Source organism: Mugil cephalus, chromosome 17 (assembly GCF_022458985.1).
Source record: "Mugil cephalus isolate CIBA_MC_2020 chromosome 17, CIBA_Mcephalus_1.1, whole genome shotgun sequence".
Taxonomy (NCBI): domain Eukaryota; kingdom Metazoa; phylum Chordata; class Actinopteri; order Mugiliformes; family Mugilidae; genus Mugil; species Mugil cephalus.
Window position 1 is genome coordinate 18,516,479 of NC_061786.1, and position 21,979 is coordinate 18,538,457.

Here is a 21,979-nt window from a genome sequence, read left to right on the forward strand (position 1 = left end):
AATCATCTCCGATTTCACAACAACATCTGGCACAAGTGAACTTAGAAGCTCAAACTGTGGTTCGATGAAGATCTTCAGTCACCTCTTCTTATTTTGGACATCCTTAAAACGTAATTTACACATCTGAAGTCCAGAAAGCTGCCAGTTTGACGCTCACCATCAACATGTTGAGTCTCATGTAAAGTTTCCTGAGGAACCTTTGGTTGTGGCTCTTTATTTTTTCTTTCACATGCTGGTATGTAGTGCAGGACCTGTAGAAGAACAGTCTCAAATGACACAGGAACAACTCAAACTAAGAAACATACAGTATATTGGAAAAACGTCTCTTTTTTTACCGTGAGGAAGTTGTGAATGGTCTGGACAGAGTGCAGATGGCAGATCAGCCACTTCAAGTAAATGACCACATCGTCCTGTGTGAGCAGGCTGGCAGGGTTTCCTCGGCCGGTGAGGATCGTCTCTCTGCTCGCTGAGAGCCGGCGAGCTCTCTGAACGGTGTCCTCGTACTCAAGAGCCAAGTACGACACCTGATCCTGAAAAAATAAAACCAATCAGCTGGAAAGCCAAACGGGGAAAGGGAATAAAAGGGTCGTCATTTTTTTATCGGTGTTTCTTAAGTTTCCTTCTATCTCCTCCGTTACTTTAAAAAGCTTCGAGTCTTAAATTATGCTCATAAGTTCACACATCTGCATAAGATCTACAGAGAGATTCTCTTTGCTTTGTTTGCCTTTTAATATTTTTATGACACAGCTCTAACATTTATTTCTCTATTCTGAACTGACATTATTTTAAATTTAAATCTAATCACATGGATCCGGAACACAAATGTCTGTGTGAAGCAGAAGTGAAGCAAAATTTTCTAGAAAATGGTTGAAAAACACTGATGACTCATGCTGCACTTGGGGGCGTGTACTAATTTCGCATCCAGTGAAACACTTGTGTGGAAAAGAATACATGACGTGCTGTTGGTAAAGCCAGGGCGATCCCAGAATGATGTCGTATGTATTGTTACGCTCAGGCTCAGGTTATGCTGATGCAGGTATCGTAACCTTATAATGAGGGTAAAGCTTCTCGATGACGCTGGTGTGGCGGCAAAATCTCCTCCATCGCAGCATGAGCTGATGTTTGATCTGAGCCAGGTGAAAGGATCTGTCCGTGTAGAACTGCAGGAAAGAAGATACATCATTCCCCAGTCTCCCCCGCCTCTTCCAAAGTCTTTTTTCATTATTTATTTATTCTATTTTATTTTTTGAAAACTCATCTTTGTCTGAGTGTCTGTCCTCACCTGGTGCAGCAGAAGAGGCAGACTGTCAGGAGTGTACTCCAAACTCAAGCAGCTCTCCAGCTCCCTCTGCATGACGTCAGCCTGGGACTGAACCGGAAAAGCTCCGGCCACCTGAAACCAGGAGAAGAAGGAAAACCCTAAAACAGCTAAACCCAGTTTGAGACCTCGTGTAACATTATATCACGTGATCCAGACGTCTGAGAGATTCTAATCTAGAAATGTGCACGCCAACGTCCTGTAGAAAGATTTCCGACTCACTTGCAGTCCTCTCCTCAGTGCATGTTCCCTCTCCACACGAAAGAAGGAAACGTCTCTGGGAGGTGCAACAGAACTGAAACATAAAACAACATTTAGAGGAAATAATAAGTCTTCTTTTTTAAATACAAAGTTGAAAATTTGCCGCTATTTCTTTGTTTTTCTTTTGTTTTCGAAACCTCTTTGGAGCAAAACAGATCGCACTTTTATTAATAATATGCTGAGGTAAAAGAAGATGCGCAAGGATAATTAGGATGTTCATCAGGCAACTCACAGATTTATTTTTATATGTAGAAAACCTCCCTGCTCGTGTCACTTTTGCACAAATTAAGGTGTAAATGAGGAAAGTAAATGAGCAGAAACATTCTAAAAAATACAATTGCGAAGCCTGATCCAAAGATTGCATTGTTTTATCTACAAAATTATATGTACAAAAAAAAGAAGAAGAAGAAGAAGAAAAAGTGCTTTAACCCTTCGATAAAAGAAAATATTAGAAACTCCATCTTAGATATTACAGAAATATTCCTTTTACTGGCCAGAAGATAAAGTTTTGGTATTTTTTCCAGGTTTCTTGGTGTAGTAACCAACCAAACGGTCAGAGATTCGATGAGTTGTTATTGTGGATGGATGTGCATGCATTAGGATATGTATCTTCCTTCTATCAATATGGAAGCAAATGGAAGATCTGGGTGAATATTTTCATACATGCAGAATATGTTCAGCTTAAAATGTGTCTGACTTCCCTATGTGCTTGCTGCATAGTCCTCAAAACACTTGCAAAACAAATGTTTGGCTTTATATATCGTAAACTTAGACTTAAGGTGAGCCACTGAGTCTACCGTTCATGTTTATGTTCTTTCTGCAACATGAAGTTTACATATTAAAGTGAAATACGTTCACCTGTCTGGATTTCTTGTCAATTTCACACTAAAATTACAAAACACTAAATACATTTCCAAGTGTTTCAGACACGGACTGACGACAGATTAACTGAGATCACACCTGTAAGAGCTGGAGGTCCCTGCTCCCGCTGGAAATCCACGCTCTTCAGTTTCTGCTCTGAGTGCCGCCAGCTGACGTGACAGCTCTGCCTCCATCTGCTTCACTTTGACGGAGGAGGAAGCTCGATACACGTTACACATGGCCGACCCTTCTGTTCATTCACATTAATAACACCAACTGTAAAGTGCAGCTCCTTCGGTGCTGCTAAATCTCTGCCTCCGTGCTGATTTGTTGTGGCGTCTCCATGGAGATCAACATCCAGGCGGCCCTGGCTTCCTCTTTCATTTCCGCTCTTTCATCTGCACTCACACAGTGGCTGCATTCGAGCTGTAGAGGGCTCCAGTGTTTCACTAGACTCGTCCTTTTGTTAGGACGATACATATGCCCTAATGTTTTAGATGTTTACCAGAGCAAATAAAATATTTGTGACCTACAAATACAGCATCTAAATGTGAAACCATGCACAGCACATGAGTATTTGACCATGCACGGTACATGAGCATCTGAGGAGCATTTACCATGACAATCATCAGCTCCTGCACTCACAACCCTTCATCTCAGCTGCTCCTTTCTTCTTGGATACAGTGTATGATTGGTTCTCAGCTCATGATGTGATTATCCAATAGCGACTCACCTCCTGCGCCTGCAGTCAAGTCTGCAGCTGTGCAATTCCTCCAGGTATAGGAATAATAATAATAATAATGAAAAAAAAGGTACATCAAAAGCATTCTCGGTTGTCCTTTAAGCTTTATTTACATGCACCATCTCTGGTAAAACCAAGAGAAGAATTGGAATTACAACAGGCAACGTTAAGTCGATGTATTCGTTTGTAGGAGCAATAGGAAGAAATGAAACGTGGATACTGGCAGTGAGTTTCACTCAAATGATTTTTTTTTTCTTAAATCATCCACTAAAGGGCAACAAAACATTTTGTTTATCTGGAAGCACAGTTGTGCAGACTTACATATATACATATATATATAGATATAGATATATATGTATTTAAAAAGTCAATTGGATTCAGCATTTAAAGTGTTAAACTAAAACATTGCGTGACATTTTGATTTCCTCGCTGGTACACAGAATGTCAGGGACCATTTGTCCTGATCAATACCCATTTGAGGCGGTCAAAATGGTCCATCAGTCAAACAGAAAGTTCTTTAACATGGCTCTGACCCACGACACATGGTGGAAAAATAAAAGAGGACGTATTGCAATGTGAGGAATTTAAATAAATAAAAGTGTGTCTTTAAAAAAAAAAAAAAATGATCGAGTCCAATACAGCAAGGAGACAAACTCATCCTTCATCCACTTCCAGCTGTTAAAATAATGTAAACTTTAAAAAAAAAAGGATATAAGTCATCCTGCTGTTCCTACAAAAACTGTGCTGATGTAGATTTTTTTTTTTTTTTTTTTTTTTTTGCCCTTGTTACACTGGTTTCTAATATCTATACACTGTATATCCTCTTGTTTACACGTATTTAAATGCAGAAAAAACTTTTGGCAATATTTAAAATATTGTGGTCGTTTCTTTCCTTAATGGCAAAAAAGAAATGGCTCTAAGAGACTACGCACCCTTCTCTCACAGGGTCGGAAACACCATTTTTAACCCAGCACCTGCTTTAGTGCTGATAACAAAGGAGAGGCTACTGACGCAGCTCCGTCTGCAGCCACTCCCCGCTATCTTTGTGTGTAGCACCGAGAACTCCTTCGAAAACGAACACAGAGATGTTGCAGTTGAGTGCCGCGGAGTCTCCGAGTGTTAAGTGTTGGCTAATGGTGTCAGCTAGAGCTAAATCATGTCCTTAATTCTGTCCTAAAGTTCAATATTGCGGTGAGTGGAAGAGGAGGAAGAGGAGGAGGAGGAGGAGGAGGGAGGGGAAACGGTGAAAAGGGGTCTGCAGCAAAAACATATTATCAATACTTCAGTAATGCACCTCTTCAGAAGAAACAGAATTCACAGTAATGTCACTAAAATCACAGGGTAAAATTTGCTAAATAAAACGTTACATACAAAAAAAAAAACACACACACACACACACACAATGTCGATCAGTTCACATCTTGATAACATATTAACCTCTACAGATTGATATTTGGTGTGTGAGTTGATGGGAAAAGAAAAAAAAAAAGCTTTCGTTTTTTTTAAATCTTTTTAGTCCATTTAGGCTAAACTTAAAAAAAAAAAAAAAAAATCAACAACAACAAACAGAGCTTGTCAAGTATCCTCCACTGGAACGTAATAATGTAACATTCTTTGCAGCTTTTTTCTGTAAACAGGCCGCCAGCCAACGACGGGACTGACAACTGGTTTGGCAAAAATGTTCGGGTATGAAAAGGGGAGTGAAAGAGGAGAGAGAGCAGGGTGAACACGTACTGTAATTCATCTTCAGCTTCACGTACCACTTTGTGATATGAATGATTCCCTGAGTCTAACACGAGTTGATGCTTTCTTTCCAGTCAATACTGTCGATCGGCATTGATCTTTTTAAAGAACCCTTTTTTTTCTTCTTTTTTTTTTCCCTCCACCGCGAAGACACTTAAAATACAGTACAGGACTTAAAGCAACATTATGCAGCTATTTACCTCCCAAAAAAAATAAATAAATAAAAAATAACAGCCTCAAAATCATTTTGATGGTGATGCTGATTTGTAAGAGGAAGATGGTGGGGGTGGGGGGACTTTCTCATTTTCATTCTATTATGTAGAAGTGAGAAGTGCTTTACAGCACTGCGTCACACGCCATGGGTGCTAGGTACCAGCTGCCGTAGAACGAGTTAAATATACACATATATATATATATATATATTCTCTGAATAGGGAAATCAAGGCAGAGGTGAAAAGACAAAAGAGGAAGATGTTAAGAGAAGCAAGAGACCAAAAGTGTCTCAGATCTTATCCATCTTACTTTTTTTAGCGTACTATTTTTTTCGAATGAGTATGTGCTCTACGAATAACCGGATGGCATGCTCGTAATTGTCAGACAGTCAGTGTGAAACGCTCAACGCTTCCCACACTCGACGGACGCCATCTTGGCTAAGTAGCAGAAGGGGCTGAACCATCAAATTTGTGGGGCAATTTTTTTTTCCCCGCTAAGAACCACCAACTTGTTAGTGGGAAGCGTTTTTTAAAGATCTGATACGTTTGCTTGGCAAGATCAATTGTCATCGTTACAAACTGCAGTGTTTGATTTGATTGCACTGTCATAGTTTTACGCACTGCGCGAGTAGGCACATCACGTCCAGGAAAACGCACCAAGGAATGTCTCCAAAATTAGACGTACCGACTTCTAGATGTTGGCTTTACAAAATAAAACGATGCAAGACAAATGCCAGGATGAGCATTGGAAAATCTGTCGCCTTTTTTTTTTTGCAGGGGATCTTTTATTTCATGGCCTCATGTGGCTGTATCCTAAACTTGGGACGGTGAGCGGTACCAAACTAACAAGTATTATTCGGCTGAAGGAGATGATGCTGCTGGTTTGTTTTGTGATGATGACTTTGTGTTTGTTGCATGAGGAACTGATAGACTGTATTCCTGTTTCCTCCAGAAGTAAGTTAATGCACCACAGACCTGTAACTGAGCAAAAGTTACATAGTGTTGCTTTAATGTTTCACATTAAAAATACTACATAAATACACTTTCACGCACTTTCTTCCCTCTAGTTGCACAATGCAATGGACACTGAACCCAATTTACATTTTCCCCGCTTCTTCTTCTTTTTTTTTAAACTCATACTTGAGCTCTAACAACTTTTCAGCTTGGCACCCAGCTCTGGGGGGATGTCTGTTTGGAGCTGGAGAAGCTTCCTGAATTCCTGTTAACGTTCTGGGCGGAGGGGAGGCGAGAGTCGAAGCTGAGGTCCAGGCAATCTGCGTCCATCAGTTCATTGCGGATGATGGAGTCCATGTCACACTCCAGGCTGCCGTTGAACACGTCAAGGTCCAGATCGGCGGGAAAGCGGTCCTGGCCGGATAAGCCAGTGCCGAGCTGCATAGAGGCGTTCTTACTGGGAGACTTCAGGTGCGGCTGCTTGGCTTCGGAGTGGCCGACGTCGCTCTCAGAGGTTGACAAGCCAGCTTGCCAACCAGGCACTGAAGAGCTTTGGGCCTGACCCGCGCTGGTTTGGTTCACCAGCAAGTGGTCTTTGCGGAGCAGCATGGCATTTCGGCGGGAGTTCTGCAGGGCGATGGCGGTGCTGGCCTGCGACATCAAAGGGTCGGATTGGGTGAGCAGCACGTTGCTGGGGCTGTGGGAGTCCAGGCTGAGCAGATCCTGCAGAGTCTGGTGGTCACTGAAGTGCGAGAGGCAGGAGAAGGTGGTCTGCTTGTTCTCCTGGATGGTCTGCATGGGCGACTGTCGCAGGCTCGTGATGGACGGGGGGCTGAAAAGAGGGTTGGGCCCGTAGCTGCCGGAGGGACTTCCCAAACTGCTTCCTGAGCAGCTGAAGGTAAACACTGAGCTCCCTGGACTGTTGGCTCCGTTGTCTTCCTCTCCAGGAGGAGGCTGCTGGGATGCCGTCAGGCTGATATTGTCTAAAAGATCATCCATCAGGTTGTCGGAGAGCCCGTCGTTGAGGTTCATGGTACCTGCCAGGTCGGAGAGCCCTGTGGGTCCCGTGGACGGGGACATGCTGCTGGGACTGGAGTATAGCATCGGAGAGAGAGGCGAGTCGTCATCGGGCACCTCGTCCAGCTCCAGGTTAGCCAAGATTGGGGACAGACGGCCGCTCAGTGTGCTGGCATTGGAGTTGGTCCGTGAGCGGAAGTCTGTCCAGGCGTCCAGCTCGTCACTGCTGCGGGAGGTGGGGCTGCCTGTCCATTTGGAGAGGCTCGAGGAGCTCTCAGAGCTGCCATCTTGAGCGGCCTGCAGCGAGGCTTTCTTCTTGGTAGCACGCCCTCGGGCTCCTTTGATGTACTTACTGTTATCCATTGAAACGGCCCGTCGCCGGGGAGCTTTGCCTCCTTTCCCTCCTTCCGGGTTGACCATCCACCAAGAGCTCTTCCCCGTTCCTTCATTCTGGACTTTCACGAATCGGCTATGGAGGGACAGATTGTGTCGGATAGAATTCTGAAATAAAAGAGATAATTAAAATAAAGTTTGTTAATTTGTTTTTAAAATGTGGCTTTGTCATGTGGAGCTATTAATCCTGATCTTGTGTGTAGCTAAATTTGCATCAGGCAAAGCTTAACAACAAACACAATGTCTACTCCCTTCTTAAACACACAACTGAAGGTCTTTAACTATTACAACAAAGTATTGTGAACCTTTCTGGCCCTGAACTGTTTTCTGAAAGACACTGCTTCTTTGCACTTCTCACTGTGACCTATTTCTGGCTGCTCCGAAAGGTCTGCAGGATTTCCCTGGAGATGTTCTCAAGCATGTACAAAATTAAACAGCTGGAGCCTGCACAACCAGTCTGTCAGATTTCAGTAAGAGAGGGAGAAACTCTGATCTCCGCAGCCCAAAGGCCAGATTCACTGGGAGAGGGTCCAGCGTAATTCTCTAAGCTTGAATTAACTGGAGTAAACCGAGGTCCTATTTAAATCCATCTCTCAGAAGATTAAACTAATCAACACCAAACAAGCTCAACACGTACAGACAAGGGATGCTGTAAACGCAGCAGAGGAGGAAGTTCCAAAGCTTTGTGATGACTTAGATCACAAACGAGCACTGGCCACAGTTTCCCTGAACGCTATGAGTCAACGGAATGACCCACTGACATCAAATGTCCCGCAGAAACCCCGCTTCAAGCCAATTAAAGGATTAGGTCAACTAGCAAACACTTTCATGTCTGACAACAACAAAAGCACATGTGACTGAGAAATAAAACTAAGGTACCTCGCTGCTCTTTTCCTTCCTGATCCACCCGGTTTAAGGCAGCAATGCTGAAGTTGCCAGTAATGAAACTGAGCACTGATTGTCCTATTAGGCTGAATAACTGACTTTAAAATAATTTAAGGCTGCAGTGTTATTTATTTATTTACATTTTTGCAACTAATCCTGCAAAAAGACCAAAGTCAACAGTTTGCTAGTCCATATAATTTTTTCCAACACACTCATTACTTAAGATGCCACTCTACAAATCAACATTTTGACCTATGCTTAAATGCATTTATTTTGTGTGTGTTTTATACCACTCTCGTGATTGCACAGTAAATATTAATCCCATCAGCTTTAAGTCTTTAAGTCAGAACAAACTAGCGTGTAATAATACGTCATGTTCACTTTGCATTGTGAGCAAGTGAACCAAGCTAAATATAATGTCCTGATGAGCTTCAGAGTTGGTGGTAGATTTTGTTACATCTAGACAGAGGTACGCTAGCTCCTAGACCCCGTTTCAGGCCTTTATACTGTGCTAAGCTAACCTACTGCTAGCTGTGGCTTTATATTTGATGTATATTTATAGTAGACTGTATATTTGGTGCGCTTAAGAGGTGCTTGGAGAGTTTGCTACCTTTGGAGAGAAACAGACGAGTTACAACACCACGTTTGAGGTCTTTATGCTACACTATGCTAAGCTAACCTAAGCAACTGTAAGCTGTGGCTTTATGTTTAATCGTATATTTATAGTACGGAGCATATGATTAGCAAGCTTAAGAGATCCTAATGGATTTATTTATCTCTGGACAGAGTCAAAGGGGTCTTTATACTATGCTAAACTAAGCTAGGTCAACCTGCTGCTAGCTGCGCTTTTACATTTATCATAGATTTATAGTTAATCTATAGATGATTTGTGCGCTTAATAGATTTGTTTAAGGTCTAAGTTAGCATAAGCAGCTGCTAGCAATGACGACACATTTATGTTATATTCATCCTAAAGTGCATCTTTGAGGGCTTACGAAGCGCTAGCAGATGTTGCTACCCTTTCACTGAGCTGCTGTTAGCCAGCTGCTATCCCCAAAGTCAGGTGTCTATGCTAAGCTAACAGCCTGCAAGTTGTAGTTTTACATTCATCATAATCAAACAGAATGGTATTTCCCAAAATGTCAAATTTTCACTTCAAAATCTGGTTACAGATATTATAATTAGGCTTATTAGTTTAATAAAAAACTGCTGAGCTGTGGATTAATACACGTGATTATAAATATGAGGTTGTCTGAAAATTGAACGTGGCTTCGAATGATACCATTAAGATTTATAGCTCATATTATTTTTGCTTTGAGATTCAATTGACAACAAGAAAAAATATGAGGAGTCATGTAGCTTTGACCAAATCCTGCACATTTCCAGCAGGCATTCCTCCGTTCCCATTAATTATTAATAACTAAGGGTCTGGGTTGATAATTAAAAGTAGATAAATCTCCAATTGTTTGATGACAATTGGCAAAATGGGAAAGAGAGCGCTCTGAATGTGACAGACAGGGAGCATCTCAGAGCGTGCAGACGGTTTACTTTTGATTTCCTTTCATTTCCCCATTGCAAGCACTTGTGCCGGGACAGGATATGGTATGTTTTCTTGTTTGTTAAGGTAAATGTAAAATAGTTTCATAGGAGGGGACACTAGTGTAGCCCTGCCAAATGTCTGCATGCCTAGTATAAATCTCCAGCATTTTCTATACAGAATTTAAAGAGGCAAGAGCCCAGTTTCCATATTATATTATTTTAAATGAGCCTAAAAAATATCCAGATTACATCTCTCATCATTTTCACTCAGTGTTTGCTCATGTGCACCGTGTAGTAAAAGACCTTTGATAATTTGCGATTGATGCCTCACGTCCTCTGGAAATGCATATATGAGTAAATAACAATCTAAACTTTTAATCTGACTTATTTCCTGTTAGTAATGGACCAATATCTTTCCATCTTTTCCCCTTTTCTTACACAAATAAGATGCAGTGACAAAGAAAGCGTTGACAAAATTGATTTGGTTTAGCACTGGGACTGATATCGACATGTTCTCTTACTAACCTCAATGAAATCTAGCATCTCTATTAAGAGCTGCTTTGGACTAAATATCAAATATCACACTTGTCAACAGGGCCAAGCCGGGCGCTGCAATGTGCTGGTGATCCCCCGAGCTCCAGGCAGCGGACACAATAACAACACCTGTCCTGTTCAGTCTAATGCAATCCAATACAGCAGCACTGTTTGCAACAAATAAATAAACCTTTACGACACTTCAGTTTTGGCCGAGGCTGTTCTGATTCAGCTCCGTGGCCGTCTGAGGTTGTAAATTGTAGTGCTGCCGTATTATATTACAGCAGGCAGGTATACAACCGAAGCATTAAATCCACTTCTCTGAGAATATTACGAGCCTCGTAAGGGCAGTTATTCACCGCAGGGGTGTTGAATTTTAATAAAAAAGGATGCTACACGGGTAGTTATTTTATTTTATCAACCTCCTGTTTGAAGCTAATCAAGAGCACAGGAGCTTTTCTGTCTTAGCAGAAAAAAAAAAAGGCTTGTGGACTGGGAGAGCTGCACAGGTACGCTACAGTATGAACCGCACTGCATTTAAGGATAAATCACAAAGAGCAAACTCCTGCCTTCCCCTCCCCCACGCAGTCACAGCAGTGCTGCAGCACCCTTTGAGCAAAGCCTCGTTCTGAGCGGGGACTGGAGCAATGCCAGTTTAGCCAGAGCCAGATCCAAAGAGAAACACTGAGCTTCTCTCACACTGCTACACATTGACCTACATAATTTATAGTCAGCTGATTGATTCCCTGCGCCAGTGCCACATGAAAAGGCAAGTGTGGCACACGGCGGGGACGAGCCGCTGGGTGGTGGTCATCCACACAGCCGCAGAATATTTGGGTTGAGTTTGTAAGAGGGAGACAAAAGGATGTAGATATAACCTCGTGCTGCAGCCGCAGACAAAGCCCCGTCAGTGAATCCTGGCCTGGCTGAAGGCAGGCTGATGTGTGACAGGTCTGAATTTACAAGCCTTCAGTCCCACTTTGTGCACCCCGGGGACATTTTTGCACACAGTGCCTCGCGCAGATGACCAGCCTCAAGCCGATAGCTGAATGTCACTCAGCTACAAAGCATCTCCTCAGAAATGCTGATGTCAGCATATCTGAAACATTAACTCTTTCCTCTTGTGGCAAATATCTGCCCGCAGCCTCTGAATGCATCTGCATGAATGAGAACTGACCGCCTCTAACCTTAAGTGTCAACTGACCGGCTGATTCTGTGCAGATTAATTAGTTATTATTGAATTTGCTTCACAACGCACGTTTTACACCCCGATTCCCACTCACCACGGTGAAGTTTAAGAAGCACAATCTTGAACATTTCTGTCTTTTATCCAAGAAGCACCTCCCTGGAATCTGTCTGCATCTACAGTTGTGCAGGATTACAGACCTATCGCCCCCCCTCCCCTCCCCTCCCACCCATCCTCCATCTAAATCCCGCAAAGCTCAGAGCTTTCATCAGACTTGATTCTATGACAGATGAATTGGTTTGGTCCAGGCCGAACTAATCCTGAAAATCAAACAGAAGCAGGGCCCTGGTGAAGCTTGTAAGAAGCTGCCGCCGCCGCCGTGCTGCAGCGTGAGCAGTTTGTCTTGAAAGTGAAATCAACTTTGCATGTTTTGAGTCTCGACTTTCAAGTCTCTTAGTGCTTTTTTGTTTTTCGATGCAACTGCGAGTGCAATTTGACGCACGTGATCCTTAAGCATCCTCTTGTATTTTGACAGCAGCAGTTTGTATATTATCAGTCACCATGTGCCTGTGAAGCGGTCACACATTCCCCCAATCCCTTGCAGATTTGCAACACTAAAGCTGTCTCATAATAAAGGAAGAAATATCAAATAAAATCACCCTAAATAACCACCTGTGCTTGCATTCATCTACTCCTGTAGTCTCTCCTACAGTAGCTGGGTGCATTGTGTGTGTGTGTGTGTGTGTGTGTGTGTGTGTGTGTGTGTGTGTGTGTGTGTGTGTGTACATGACCAAAGTATGGTCTTTGTTATGATGACAGCACCAGCATGTCACTGCTCACCTTCCAGCCAGCAGAGCTATTGCTGTCGCCTTTGTCCTTGAAATATGGCACAGACCTCACCATCCAGTCATAGATTTGGGACAAGGTCAGCCTTTTCTCGGGGGAGCTCTCGATGGCTTGGGTAATGAGGTCTGCATAAGAGTAGTTGCCCCAAGCATTCCTGCGGGCGGAGGACTTCCTCAGCTGCTGGGACGCAGAGCCGCCCAGAGCTGCAGCGGGGGTCTGCGCGGAGGAAGGCGAGCCGTCGGCGGCCTCCTCTTTGCAGGGGCCGCGTTGGACCTCCACCGGATGGGAGATGGAGCTGCTGCCGCTGCCGCTGCTCGGCTCCAGGGGTTTAACACCAACACCGCCGCTGGGTTTCTGAGCAGCGCCGCTCCCCGTGCTCCCTCCCTCCTCATCATCCTCTTCTTCGGGGATTACGTCAGTGTCATTTGCCCCGGGCTTGCCCGCACCAGACTCCGGACGGGGTAGGGGCCAAGTGCAGGACCGTGGCCGCTTCTGGGGCTCGAAATCCGGATCTATCTCAACGTTTGAGGGAGGCTCGCCGTCGTTACGCGCCGCCTCAGCCATGGTAATCGCAATATCTCGGTGGTTGCACAAAGGGTTATAAAATCACTCAGGTCGCATTCCATCAATGTTGTGTGCGGGCTTCGGGAGCAGTTTATTTACTATGCACGATATGCAAATGTCCTGCCTGCAGCTCGGTCCCAACACGTGTCCGTCTTTCTATCCTCCTGCAAGGCGTCTATCCGCAGCACACGGAGCCGATCGGGCTGGCCAGCGTTAACAAGACATTGCCTTTTGTCGTGCACAGCCCACACCCTGGCCAACATGCATTGCAATTTCTCTAAATGTGGGGCGAAAGACGCGAAGGGTCGGCGGAGTCTTGGAGAAATCCAAACGGCGTTCCTTCACAAGCGCCCGCGTCCTGCGCAGCGATCCTGCATGACAAAAGAGAAATTAAAGAAAAATACTGGAACTAATGCCAACACATCAGCCTCATCTTCCCGCACACAGCTGCCATCTTGACCATTTCCTTTCCCAAGTTCTTAATCACCCGTGCAGAGAGCTGCTCGTCGCCTGAGCCGTGCGCTGCCGTCCAGATACCATCAAGGCGGCGGAGAGGACGGTTTCTCGAGGCCCCCGCAGCTTCTTAAAAACGGGGCTGCTGGAGAAATGTGGCGAGGCTCAGATCCGCCCTCCTAAGAGCTGAAGAAAAAAAAAAAAAAAAGAAGAAAAAAAAAACATAGCGATGCTTTCTGGCCGTACATCTCTGGCATCCTTGAGCGAGCCAGCACGGTGTCCTCCGTGAGGCCAGCAGCCTGCAAAGACACTTCATTCAATCTGCTGCTGCTGCGGTTGGCGCAAACGCTCCGAGTCGAGGAGGAGGAATAAACACGATCCTGCCCCCTGGATCGCACTGAAATTAAAGCGACAGTGTGGAGATGTCCGCTGGCCAGTGACATCACCCTAATGCAAACCCTTGGACTTTTAACAGGAGCGTCTCCTGTTCTCAGTAATCACACTAAAGCCGAAATATTATTTAACGTCATCTGGAAAGACTGGAGTATCAGCGACATAAGATGGATTTCAGAAATACTGCGATACTTATTTATTTATTTTTATCAGTGGAGGCATAAAAATAAAATCTAAGCTATTCATTTTATTTCCAATAGGACATTTGAAAGCATTCCTCAAACTCCTATTGGTCATATTTACTAATTATATGGCACCACGTGGCTTTAAATTAGTGTTACTATAATCTTTTAAGTTAAAAAAAAACTATTTTTTTCCCCTTGCGGTATCATTTATGATAAGAAAGCATTGACAATTGTGGTAGTTGTTGTTGCTGCTTTAGTTTCTAAGTATGTCATTTTCTTATCTGAAATCAGGGCCGTAAACGTCACTGAAAGTTCATGTCCTTAGCATCGTCTAAACAATGCGTGTAGGGCATATTCTCCACCTGGAAGGAAAAGAAAAAAAAACTGAGATGTTCTGATGTGTTTCAGACCAGAGATATGTAAATATGACCATTTTCATACAAAAAAAAAAATACCAACTTAAAACAAAACCAAGAAGCAGAAGAACAGTAGATGATGATGATGATTATTATTATTATTATTGTTATTATTATTATTATGGACAAAAGAAGAAGCTGATGAAGAAGACAAATTATGACTCATGACTCATATTACAGCAACGGGCAGAAAAAGCAGAAGACGGATGGGAAAAGGAAGGTGATAATGACGAAGAGAAGAAGCTACTGAAGATTTAGAGGATTATTATAATGATGAAAAGAAGAATATGATGACGCAGATAAAGTAGTAACTAAAAAACTATGAAAAGAACAAGATGGTGGTGATTAAAAGACAACGAAGAAGTCGCTAATGATGAATATAAAGAGGAGCTACTGAAGATGATGATGGTGACGAAGAATGTGAAGAAGATAAAGTAGATAAAGAAGATGATGATGCAGATAAAGTAGTAACTATGTAGAGAAGAAGATGAGGAAGTAGTGACGTTAACGTTCAGTTAAAAAATGAGCAACTGACCGACAGATAAATTTCACCTTTCATTTCATTTCACCTTTTTTTTCCTCAACAAACAGTATCTTTACATCAGTTCATTCAGGTTCATTTAAGATGAAAACTAATACATTTAAGTCAGATGCAACGTTAAAGACAGCACAGTGTATTAAACAGAGCTTATTATTAATTATTTTAAAGTTTTGATTGATATGATGCATATCAAATGTCAAAAAAACATCCTCAATATAATCAGTTTCAGCCGGGTGGCCAAAAAAAATGTGCTGAAAAATAAATACTGTCACATCCCATCTAATGAAGCTCGTACAGATTTTAATATACAGATAAACTCTATATTAATAAAACTGACTCAGTCAGACTGAGTCTAAATTCTTTTTTAAATGTGTCATTAGAGATAATCAGGAATAATACATTTGCTCATCTCAGTGAGTTATTGGCACCAGTTAAAAACAGTATCTTAGTCAACCCAACTTGCATTTGATGTAAATAATATTTTCCAGTCGGAAACAGCTTTGAAACGGACGTATAGTTTGGTTTTATGGTTTGTTCCTACTAATTAAAACACCACCAACCATCTGTTTTGCACTTTTGTTTGCATAGGAGATAAACTCTTAAATTTTTTTTTCTTTCCTTCACACTTTCACTTCCCACACACACTGCAGCCTTTGTCTTCGTCCGCCCGTGTGCATTAGTGTGCTCAGATAAAGAGGAGATGAATGTAAAATGGCAACAAGTCAAACGCCCAACCAACGCAGACACTTTCGTTAGCGGATACTTGCAAGCATCGCGTCCTGGAATTAACGCGGACTAGTTTTTATGTTTCCCTTTCAGAGGCGGCACCCGGCACATAAATCAAGACAAAGTCCCCAATCAACCCAAAACCCATTCAAGTCATTCAGATACATTATGGTGTAAAAACACTGTATCTCTGCAGATTAAAATGTCCCTTAAATATTTGATATATTCATCAAAGTCTTTCTTTTTTTTTGTTTTTTTTCCAAATGTTTTCCCACAGACTTAAAAACGCAAAAGTTGGACCTCAACATGACACCGGCTTAAAAGCAACACGACGCACCAAAGTTCATGGTGAAAAATGTTCCGTAAAGTGCAATGTCGCAATAAAATGATAAAAGGCCTTAAGACGGCAATAAATATTCTTTGTAGATTTGCACACGTACAGCTGAGCAGTCCCACGTTGTTTGTTCTGGATGAGTGGAGGAGGAGTAGTGTTCAGTCCTGGCTTGTTTTTTTGTTTAGTTTTTTTGGCAGAAAGGTTCACGGAGAGATCGTTTTTCCAACTCTTACACCTGTGATTTTGTGCTTCTGTCGCCCTCCAACCAGTATTCCTCCGTCTGCATCTCTGTGAGCCGAGACACTGTCCTCTGGAAGGCGAATTTCTCCTCTTCTCCACTGAAGATGGACAGACTGCTGGCTTCATCCTGTCAAACACAGTTAGGAGGCTTTATTCTCTAAATGAATGAATCAAATAGACCAAAGCAACAGTGTTTATCTTTACATTTTAACTGTACTGAAGAGACGCATTATTATTTTTAACTTTTCATCTTTCAACATGTTAATTCCTCTGCACAAATACATGCGACATGTTTGTCTAATGTAAAACTCTGACGCAACATTTAAATTTTTATTATCTTTATGACATTTTTTACTAAGACTCAAGTTGATGAAAGCTCCTATAAGGGACACGGAAACATCAGAACTGGACCGTGAAGAAACGGAAGGAGGTGATGGATCACGATTTTTTTCTTTTTCTTCTTTGGATCGTTTAATGATTGATTCAGCTCGTACATGAGGGGAGCTGTGGTCTATGGGTTAGAGAAGTGAACATGAGATTGTACGGTCACTGGTTCAAATCTACATCCACGGCTGAGGTGTCCTTGAGGAAAGCTGCCCTCTGCTCGAAGTGTCTGCAGAGAACACATTCCTTGCATGTGTGCCAAGAAAGACAATTTCCATTTTATTTAAATTTAACCACAGCCTGATGCAAACCACTTGGCTTGCACTAACGTAGGCTATGTACGTAGGTTACGGTCTCTCGTCCAGTCTTCAACGTTTTTCAGGATAAGGACCCCCAAAATGATTAGAGAGATCAAATAGGGACCTCCTACCTACTATATGTGCTCTATATAAAACAGTAAATACACATTATTATCATCACATTGCATTTAATATTATGCTGTTCAAATAATACACATGTTCTAATATATATATATATATATATATATTTTTTTATCTGAAATGTGCAACAGCAGGGTGGCCGTGCAACTCCCATATGCAGCCTCGTGATTGGCTCAGCAGCGACAGGGGCTAAGCCTCCTGTACACAGGAAGCTTAGATTGACAGGTTTCGACTAGTGTGGCGCTCTGTGTGGAACGGTGACCTGTTGAGACAGCTCCTGTATCACTGAATGAAAGATAGCGCCTTCTGCCTCCATTTATCCCTTTACTAAAATATGTTGGATTCATGTTCATTTGTATTCTGCGACCCCCTATTGAAGACCTAGTCCCTGAATAACCCATAAGACGGTTTTACAGCGCCGACAATTAAGTGGTTCACTTTGAGGAGTGTGTTTCACTTCAACTCTCAGGCGTAATTATTTATATTTACTACTCAAAGTAAAAACCCAACATTGTTAAACACGTTCTGCTTTAAAAAGAGCTTCACTCTCTCGTTCTCACCCTTTTCAGGCCCAGGTCGTCCATGAGAATGTGGCTCTCGTCGTGACCGTGATCCCCGTCCAGCACAAAAATGTCCTCCAGTGGACGGTCGGCCAGAATCACCACCCGCACCTGAAACAAGAGACCTATAATTAAATTCAGAGAATTCCTCAAGCTGTCGTTTTTTTTTTCTCCGCGTGAATACAAATGAGCGCAGTGAACCTTGTGGTCGTAGAGGGCGTCCACGAGCGTTATGAGCCGTCTGGCCTGGGTTTTCTTGTTCAGCGTCAGCAGAGGAATGTGTCGGATGAAGACTGTGTCAAACAGGCGTGACATCTCCAGGTAGTCACTGGCCCCTAAAGGCTGGAACATTTATATTCAGACGCGCATTGAATCAAACACTTTGGTTAAAAAATACATAATCGTGAATTCAAAGAGGCTGCAGCTAAAAGGGTCTAAAATGCAGTAATACATGTGGATTTGGTGGAAATGATGGTAAAGTCTTGAAAATTGGTGCAGATAACACCAGATTATAACTTTACACTCAACAGAGATCTGAAAATCATGGAAACCTCTTTCATATACTTCAGCATAATTTTGACTTTGATATCGAAACTAATTCAAAACATATTTTAATTCAAAACCTGTTAAACGGTTAAACATACATACAATACAAAGTCATATCATCTATAACAGAGACTTACTCTATCACACAGCTCCTCAAACGTACAGTCAGCGATGGTCCCACAAGCTTTGTCCAGACGGACTTTCCTGTTGTTCACGTTCAAAACTCTTGGTCGTGTTACTGTAGAAAAAAAAAGTGGTTAAATGAGGTTATATGACACATGGAACAGAAACAGATGAAATGTTGTTTACTTACTGTCATTCTGTTTAAAAGCCAACTCGTCAAACATCTTATCTAGCGTCGCTTCAACATCAGGCTCAGTGGAGCTGCAACAGATGCGACAGGGAACGATTAAATAACATAGTTCATGTACTGAGCACATTACGTTTAACAGAAAGCTCTGCTTACAGGAAGTAGAGTTTTCCGGCTGAGGGTCTGTTCCGTTTGCGGTAATCTATCCCAGAATCCAGTCGGAGGGTTTGGCAATGATTCTGCCAAGGAGACGGGTTGAAGGGTTTACAGGCATTTATTTGTTTGGCACATGTCATATAAACAGCAAAAGAAAAACTTTAACTTTCTTACCTGCAAGACTGCAATAAAAGGCACAAAGTTGACTCTCTGCAGGCCGTTTTTGTACAAATCTAAAGGAAGACAACATCGTTGAATCTCTTACAGTACAACGGCTGTAAAAGTCAATTCTCATCTTGTTTTGAGCTCTTTTTGTCCAACTCCACTTACTTACTACTCACCTTCAGGAGGACGATTAGAAGTGGCCACGACAACAACGCCGTTCAGAAACAGATTCTCAAAGAGCTGCTTGAGAATCATGGCGTCAGCGATGTCAGTGACCTAGCGACCGCCAGAAATAAATCGTGTAAAGCAGCGGAACGCGACTGCAGGGGGTCACATTATGCAAATGCTCATTAAAGTTACCTGAAACTCATCAAAGCACAACAGACAAGCCTCCTCGCTGATCTCCTCTGCCACCGGAGCGATGGGGTCATAAGATTTGGCCATTTTCCCGGCTTTTCTTTTTGGCATGCTCTGCTTCAGCCGATGGATCCCTGACGATTAAAAAGAAATTATATTTCGAAACCACAGGGATAAAAGTAAAAATGAAAAAGACAGACCACAGATCAAATGTACAGTGCTGTATAAAGTATAAGGGGTGTAAAGTTAGATGTCTGTGAAGTGCAGCTAATTGTTAAATTCAATATTTGGCTTCAGACTTGGATTCTTAGAGCTGCTGCTTCAGGAGGCTGCTTGTATCCGCTGTCAAAGGGACTGATCTTTCCAGCTTTCCAACATGAAATTGCAAAACACAAAAACTATCTGGCCAAAGACAGTATGATGTTTAAGTTTCCAATTAAAGTTCTGCAGATGCAGCGAAAATACACCTCTGTCGTTCCTTATTCAGCTCCACAGATGCAAGGAAGAACAACATATCCTCACTACGAACCCCACTCACTTTTATGCACGTCCAACATGAAACCGTGGAAATGAACCCTTTTCTTCTTTTCGGTCTCCACGTAAGAATAAAACATGTCCATCACCATAGTTTTTCCCGTGCCTGAAAGGAGGAAGTTCACCCAAGTTGGTAATAAATCTAGGCATAAAACACCAGAGAGAAATTAAGTTGAGATCAGCTCTGTGGTCCACGTACCCACATCACCGTAGATGTAGTACCCCTTCGGTGGCTTTGGTTTCGTGAATAACTGAAAGAAACAGAGACAGGAATGAAAACTGTCTTTAAATAGGAATCCCACTGTCAATTATTCATGTTTCTTTCGTAACTTGTGACCTATTTTTATATATATATCATTTCATTTATATAAACAGGAGAAAGAGACGCTTTGCTGTGAGTTTATTACAGACACCCTGAAGGAAACAAAGACTCCACAGCTACTGGATTCAAACATAGTGAAGAAATGAACAAAAGATAAGACTAATAAAGAAGATTACAGAGACTGTGTGGAAGTAAAAGGATCATTTCATTTGAAAATATATGCTACTGCAGTCATCTCCAAAGACGATGAAGCTGTATTTATAAATATTAATGAATGAAGGTGAGTGAAAAGAAATTAAAGCAGACGACATGATCCAAGGAATTACTGGATATATTAAAAGAAAAGGCACTAATGAAAACAAAAGCATTTCTTCACTGAATCTTAGCTTCGTGAATGTTTTAGCATAACTAAGAGAGTTGTTGTTGTTTTTTTTAGGTTAATTAACAGGAAAAAAACTGTTGTGTTTAATTCAGTACATCTTCCACAATGATCGTACAGTTGAATAAACATTTTTTCTTACAGTTTCCACATTAATTGAACAGTCACAAAGGGGAATTTAATGCAGGACTGTCATACAAGTATGCATTTGCATTTTTGCATTTTTGCATTTTTCATTAGTGTTCCTTATAAAGTAGCTGGTTATGTTTAAATTTAAATGGTCAAAGGAGACATGCTTCAAATTGGATATGTTTCCACAGACAAATCTTATGTTTTCCCTGTAATACATATAAATAGATGACAAATAAAACGAGGAAATCATCAGCATTAATCAGGGCACATTTCTCTCTACCTTGGAGAAGATGGACGTGGGTGCGTTGCTGTATCCTCTCAGTGTTTTGTGCAGCTGGTCCAGTTTCTGCAGCACCGCTTTCTGGTGCTCATCCTCCTTCAGGGTCCCGTCTCTGATCAGCCCGCTGTAGTGATCCAGAGGGCCGCTGAAGCCGGCCGTGCTGAGGCCGCTGTCCTCCTCGGCCTGCCGGGCTTTCACCGAGTAACCTTTAAAATATTGACGACACACAGAAACGACACGTTACCACGTTTGTTTACACCGAAAAACTGTCAAAATAGTGTATTGTTGATTCATAGAGTTATAATAACGTTGTTGTTCTATCAATACCACTAAGACCAGAGATAACTAAAGTAACTTATCTGACAGCTAACAGGGGGGAAAAAAGTCAAATAACGTTAATAGTAATACAGAGTTAACGCTAAAAGAATGTAAACCGGCAAATCTTGTCAACAACAAGTGAAGCTAGGTTGACTCTGCATTAGAAATTATGATTACACCTCCGAACAAACATATTCTAAGGCTTCAAACTCACCAAAAATACGCCTCACCTCGTCTGCAGAGCTCCGTCGCATATTTTAACAGCTTTCCTGAAGAAATTTGCTCCTTTAAAAGACCTCTAAAGCCCACTGATGCTGAGGGTGACATCTTTAAAGACAGCGGTATGAACGCCGCCATCTTGGTTTCAAATTCTGTCAACGTAACTTTATTGACAGCAACGTGCACAAACGGAAGCGTTTCTTGATCTCAGCCAGCAGGGGGCGACAGATGTCTGATTTTTGTGACAGGAATTGTGATTATTAGAAAACGTAATGCATGAATAATAAAGATAAAAAATATCACGTGAACAATATATTGTCATATTAAACAGGGAGGCAAAGCAATGGGTTGATTATATGGAACATTAAAAATTCAGCAAAAAAATATAAAACAAGGTCATTGAAACAGAAGTTGCAATTGATAAATACAAATTATACATTTTAATTATAATCACTGCTTCACATTGTTAGTTTAAAACACTTAAATCTCTCAAAATGTGGAAATATATGTTTTTATTTATATTATTTTCGGTAT

General features: G+C 42.0%; 3 protein-coding genes and 1 long non-coding RNA gene across 6 annotated transcripts; 1 reads left to right on the forward strand and 3 right to left on the reverse strand.

The window, feature by feature from the left end:
- Positions 1-223: 223 nt before the first annotated feature.
- LOC125024047 (putative uncharacterized protein C6orf183) lies at positions 224-2,796 on the reverse strand. Its single transcript, XM_047611696.1, has 5 exons — positions 2,540-2,796; positions 1,541-1,613; positions 1,283-1,393; positions 336-1,160; positions 224-251 (listed from the first exon to the last, which is right to left on the reverse strand). Exons 1-4 carry the CDS (start codon positions 2,677-2,679, stop codon positions 1,023-1,025), a joined length of 462 nt encoding a protein of 153 aa, XP_047467652.1. The 5' UTR covers positions 2,680-2,796; the 3' UTR covers positions 224-251; positions 336-1,022.
- A 470-nt stretch (positions 2,797-3,266) lies between these two features.
- foxo3a (forkhead box O3A) lies at positions 3,267-14,522 on the reverse strand. 2 transcript variants are annotated; one of them, XM_047611411.1, is made up of 3 exons: positions 13,543-14,522; positions 12,486-13,426; positions 3,267-7,609 (listed from the first exon to the last, which is right to left on the reverse strand). In XM_047611411.1, the coding sequence occupies exons 2-3, from the start codon at positions 13,053-13,055 to the stop codon at positions 6,296-6,298; spliced, it is 1,884 nt and encodes a 627-aa protein (XP_047467367.1). In that variant the 5' UTR covers positions 13,056-13,426; positions 13,543-14,522; the 3' UTR covers positions 3,267-6,295. The 2 variants fall into 2 exon arrangements, with proteins under 2 accessions (XP_047467367.1, XP_047467366.1); XM_047611410.1 differs by having other exon boundaries at positions 12,486-14,522.
- LOC125023873 lies at positions 12,919-17,878 on the forward strand. Its single transcript, XR_007114672.1, has 4 exons — positions 12,919-13,056; positions 16,373-16,482; positions 16,703-16,773; positions 17,737-17,878. It is a non-coding gene; the product is annotated as an uncharacterized LOC125023873 (long non-coding RNA).
- Positions 15,045-21,589, reverse strand: afg1la (AFG1 like ATPase a). Of its 2 annotated transcripts, none has more exons than XM_047611413.1 (13): positions 21,457-21,589; positions 20,909-21,114; positions 19,995-20,046; positions 19,800-19,901; positions 19,265-19,395; positions 19,081-19,180; positions 18,914-18,972; positions 18,740-18,822; positions 18,587-18,657; positions 18,411-18,511; positions 17,929-18,069; positions 17,728-17,838; positions 15,045-16,470 (listed from the first exon to the last, which is right to left on the reverse strand). In XM_047611413.1, the coding sequence occupies exons 1-13, from the start codon at positions 21,581-21,583 to the stop codon at positions 16,333-16,335; spliced, it is 1,422 nt and encodes a 473-aa protein (XP_047467369.1). In that variant the 5' UTR covers positions 21,584-21,589; the 3' UTR covers positions 15,045-16,332. The 2 variants fall into 2 exon arrangements, with proteins under 2 accessions (XP_047467369.1, XP_047467368.1); XM_047611412.1 differs by having other exon boundaries at positions 21,441-21,579.
- Positions 21,590-21,979: the final 390 nt, after the last annotated feature.

Bases quoted from the DNA above. Each gene is read 5' to 3' on its own strand.
- foxo3a (XM_047611411.1), bottom strand. From the start codon at position 13,055: ATGGCTGAGGCGGCGCGTAACGACGGCGAGCCTCCCTCAAACGTTGAG. The intron at 7,610-12,485 runs GTGAGCAGTGAC...CTTTTATTTCAG, and splicing joins ATAGCTCTGCTGGCTGGAAG to AATTCTATCCGACACAATCT.
- afg1la (XM_047611413.1), bottom strand. From the start codon at position 21,583: ATGGCGGCGTTCATACCGCTGTCTTTAAAGATGTCACCCTCAGCATCA. The intron at 19,396-19,799 runs GTGAGTGGGGTT...TTTAATCGTCAG, and splicing joins CATGTTGGACGTGCATAAAA to GGATCCATCGGCTGAAGCAG. The intron at 19,181-19,264 runs GTAACTTTAATG...GGCGGTCGCTAG, and splicing joins TGTGCTTTGATGAGTTTCAG to GTCACTGACATCGCTGACGC.
- LOC125024047 (XM_047611696.1), bottom strand. From the start codon at position 2,679: ATGTGTAACGTGTATCGAGCTTCCTCCTCCGTCAAAGTGAAGCAGATG. The intron at 1,614-2,539 runs GTGTGATCTCAG...TTTATGTTTCAG, and splicing joins GGGACCTCCAGCTCTTACAG to TTCTGTTGCACCTCCCAGAG. The intron at 1,394-1,540 runs GTGAGTCGGAAA...TCCTGGTTTCAG, and splicing joins CACTGAGGAGAGGACTGCAA to GTGGCCGGAGCTTTTCCGGT.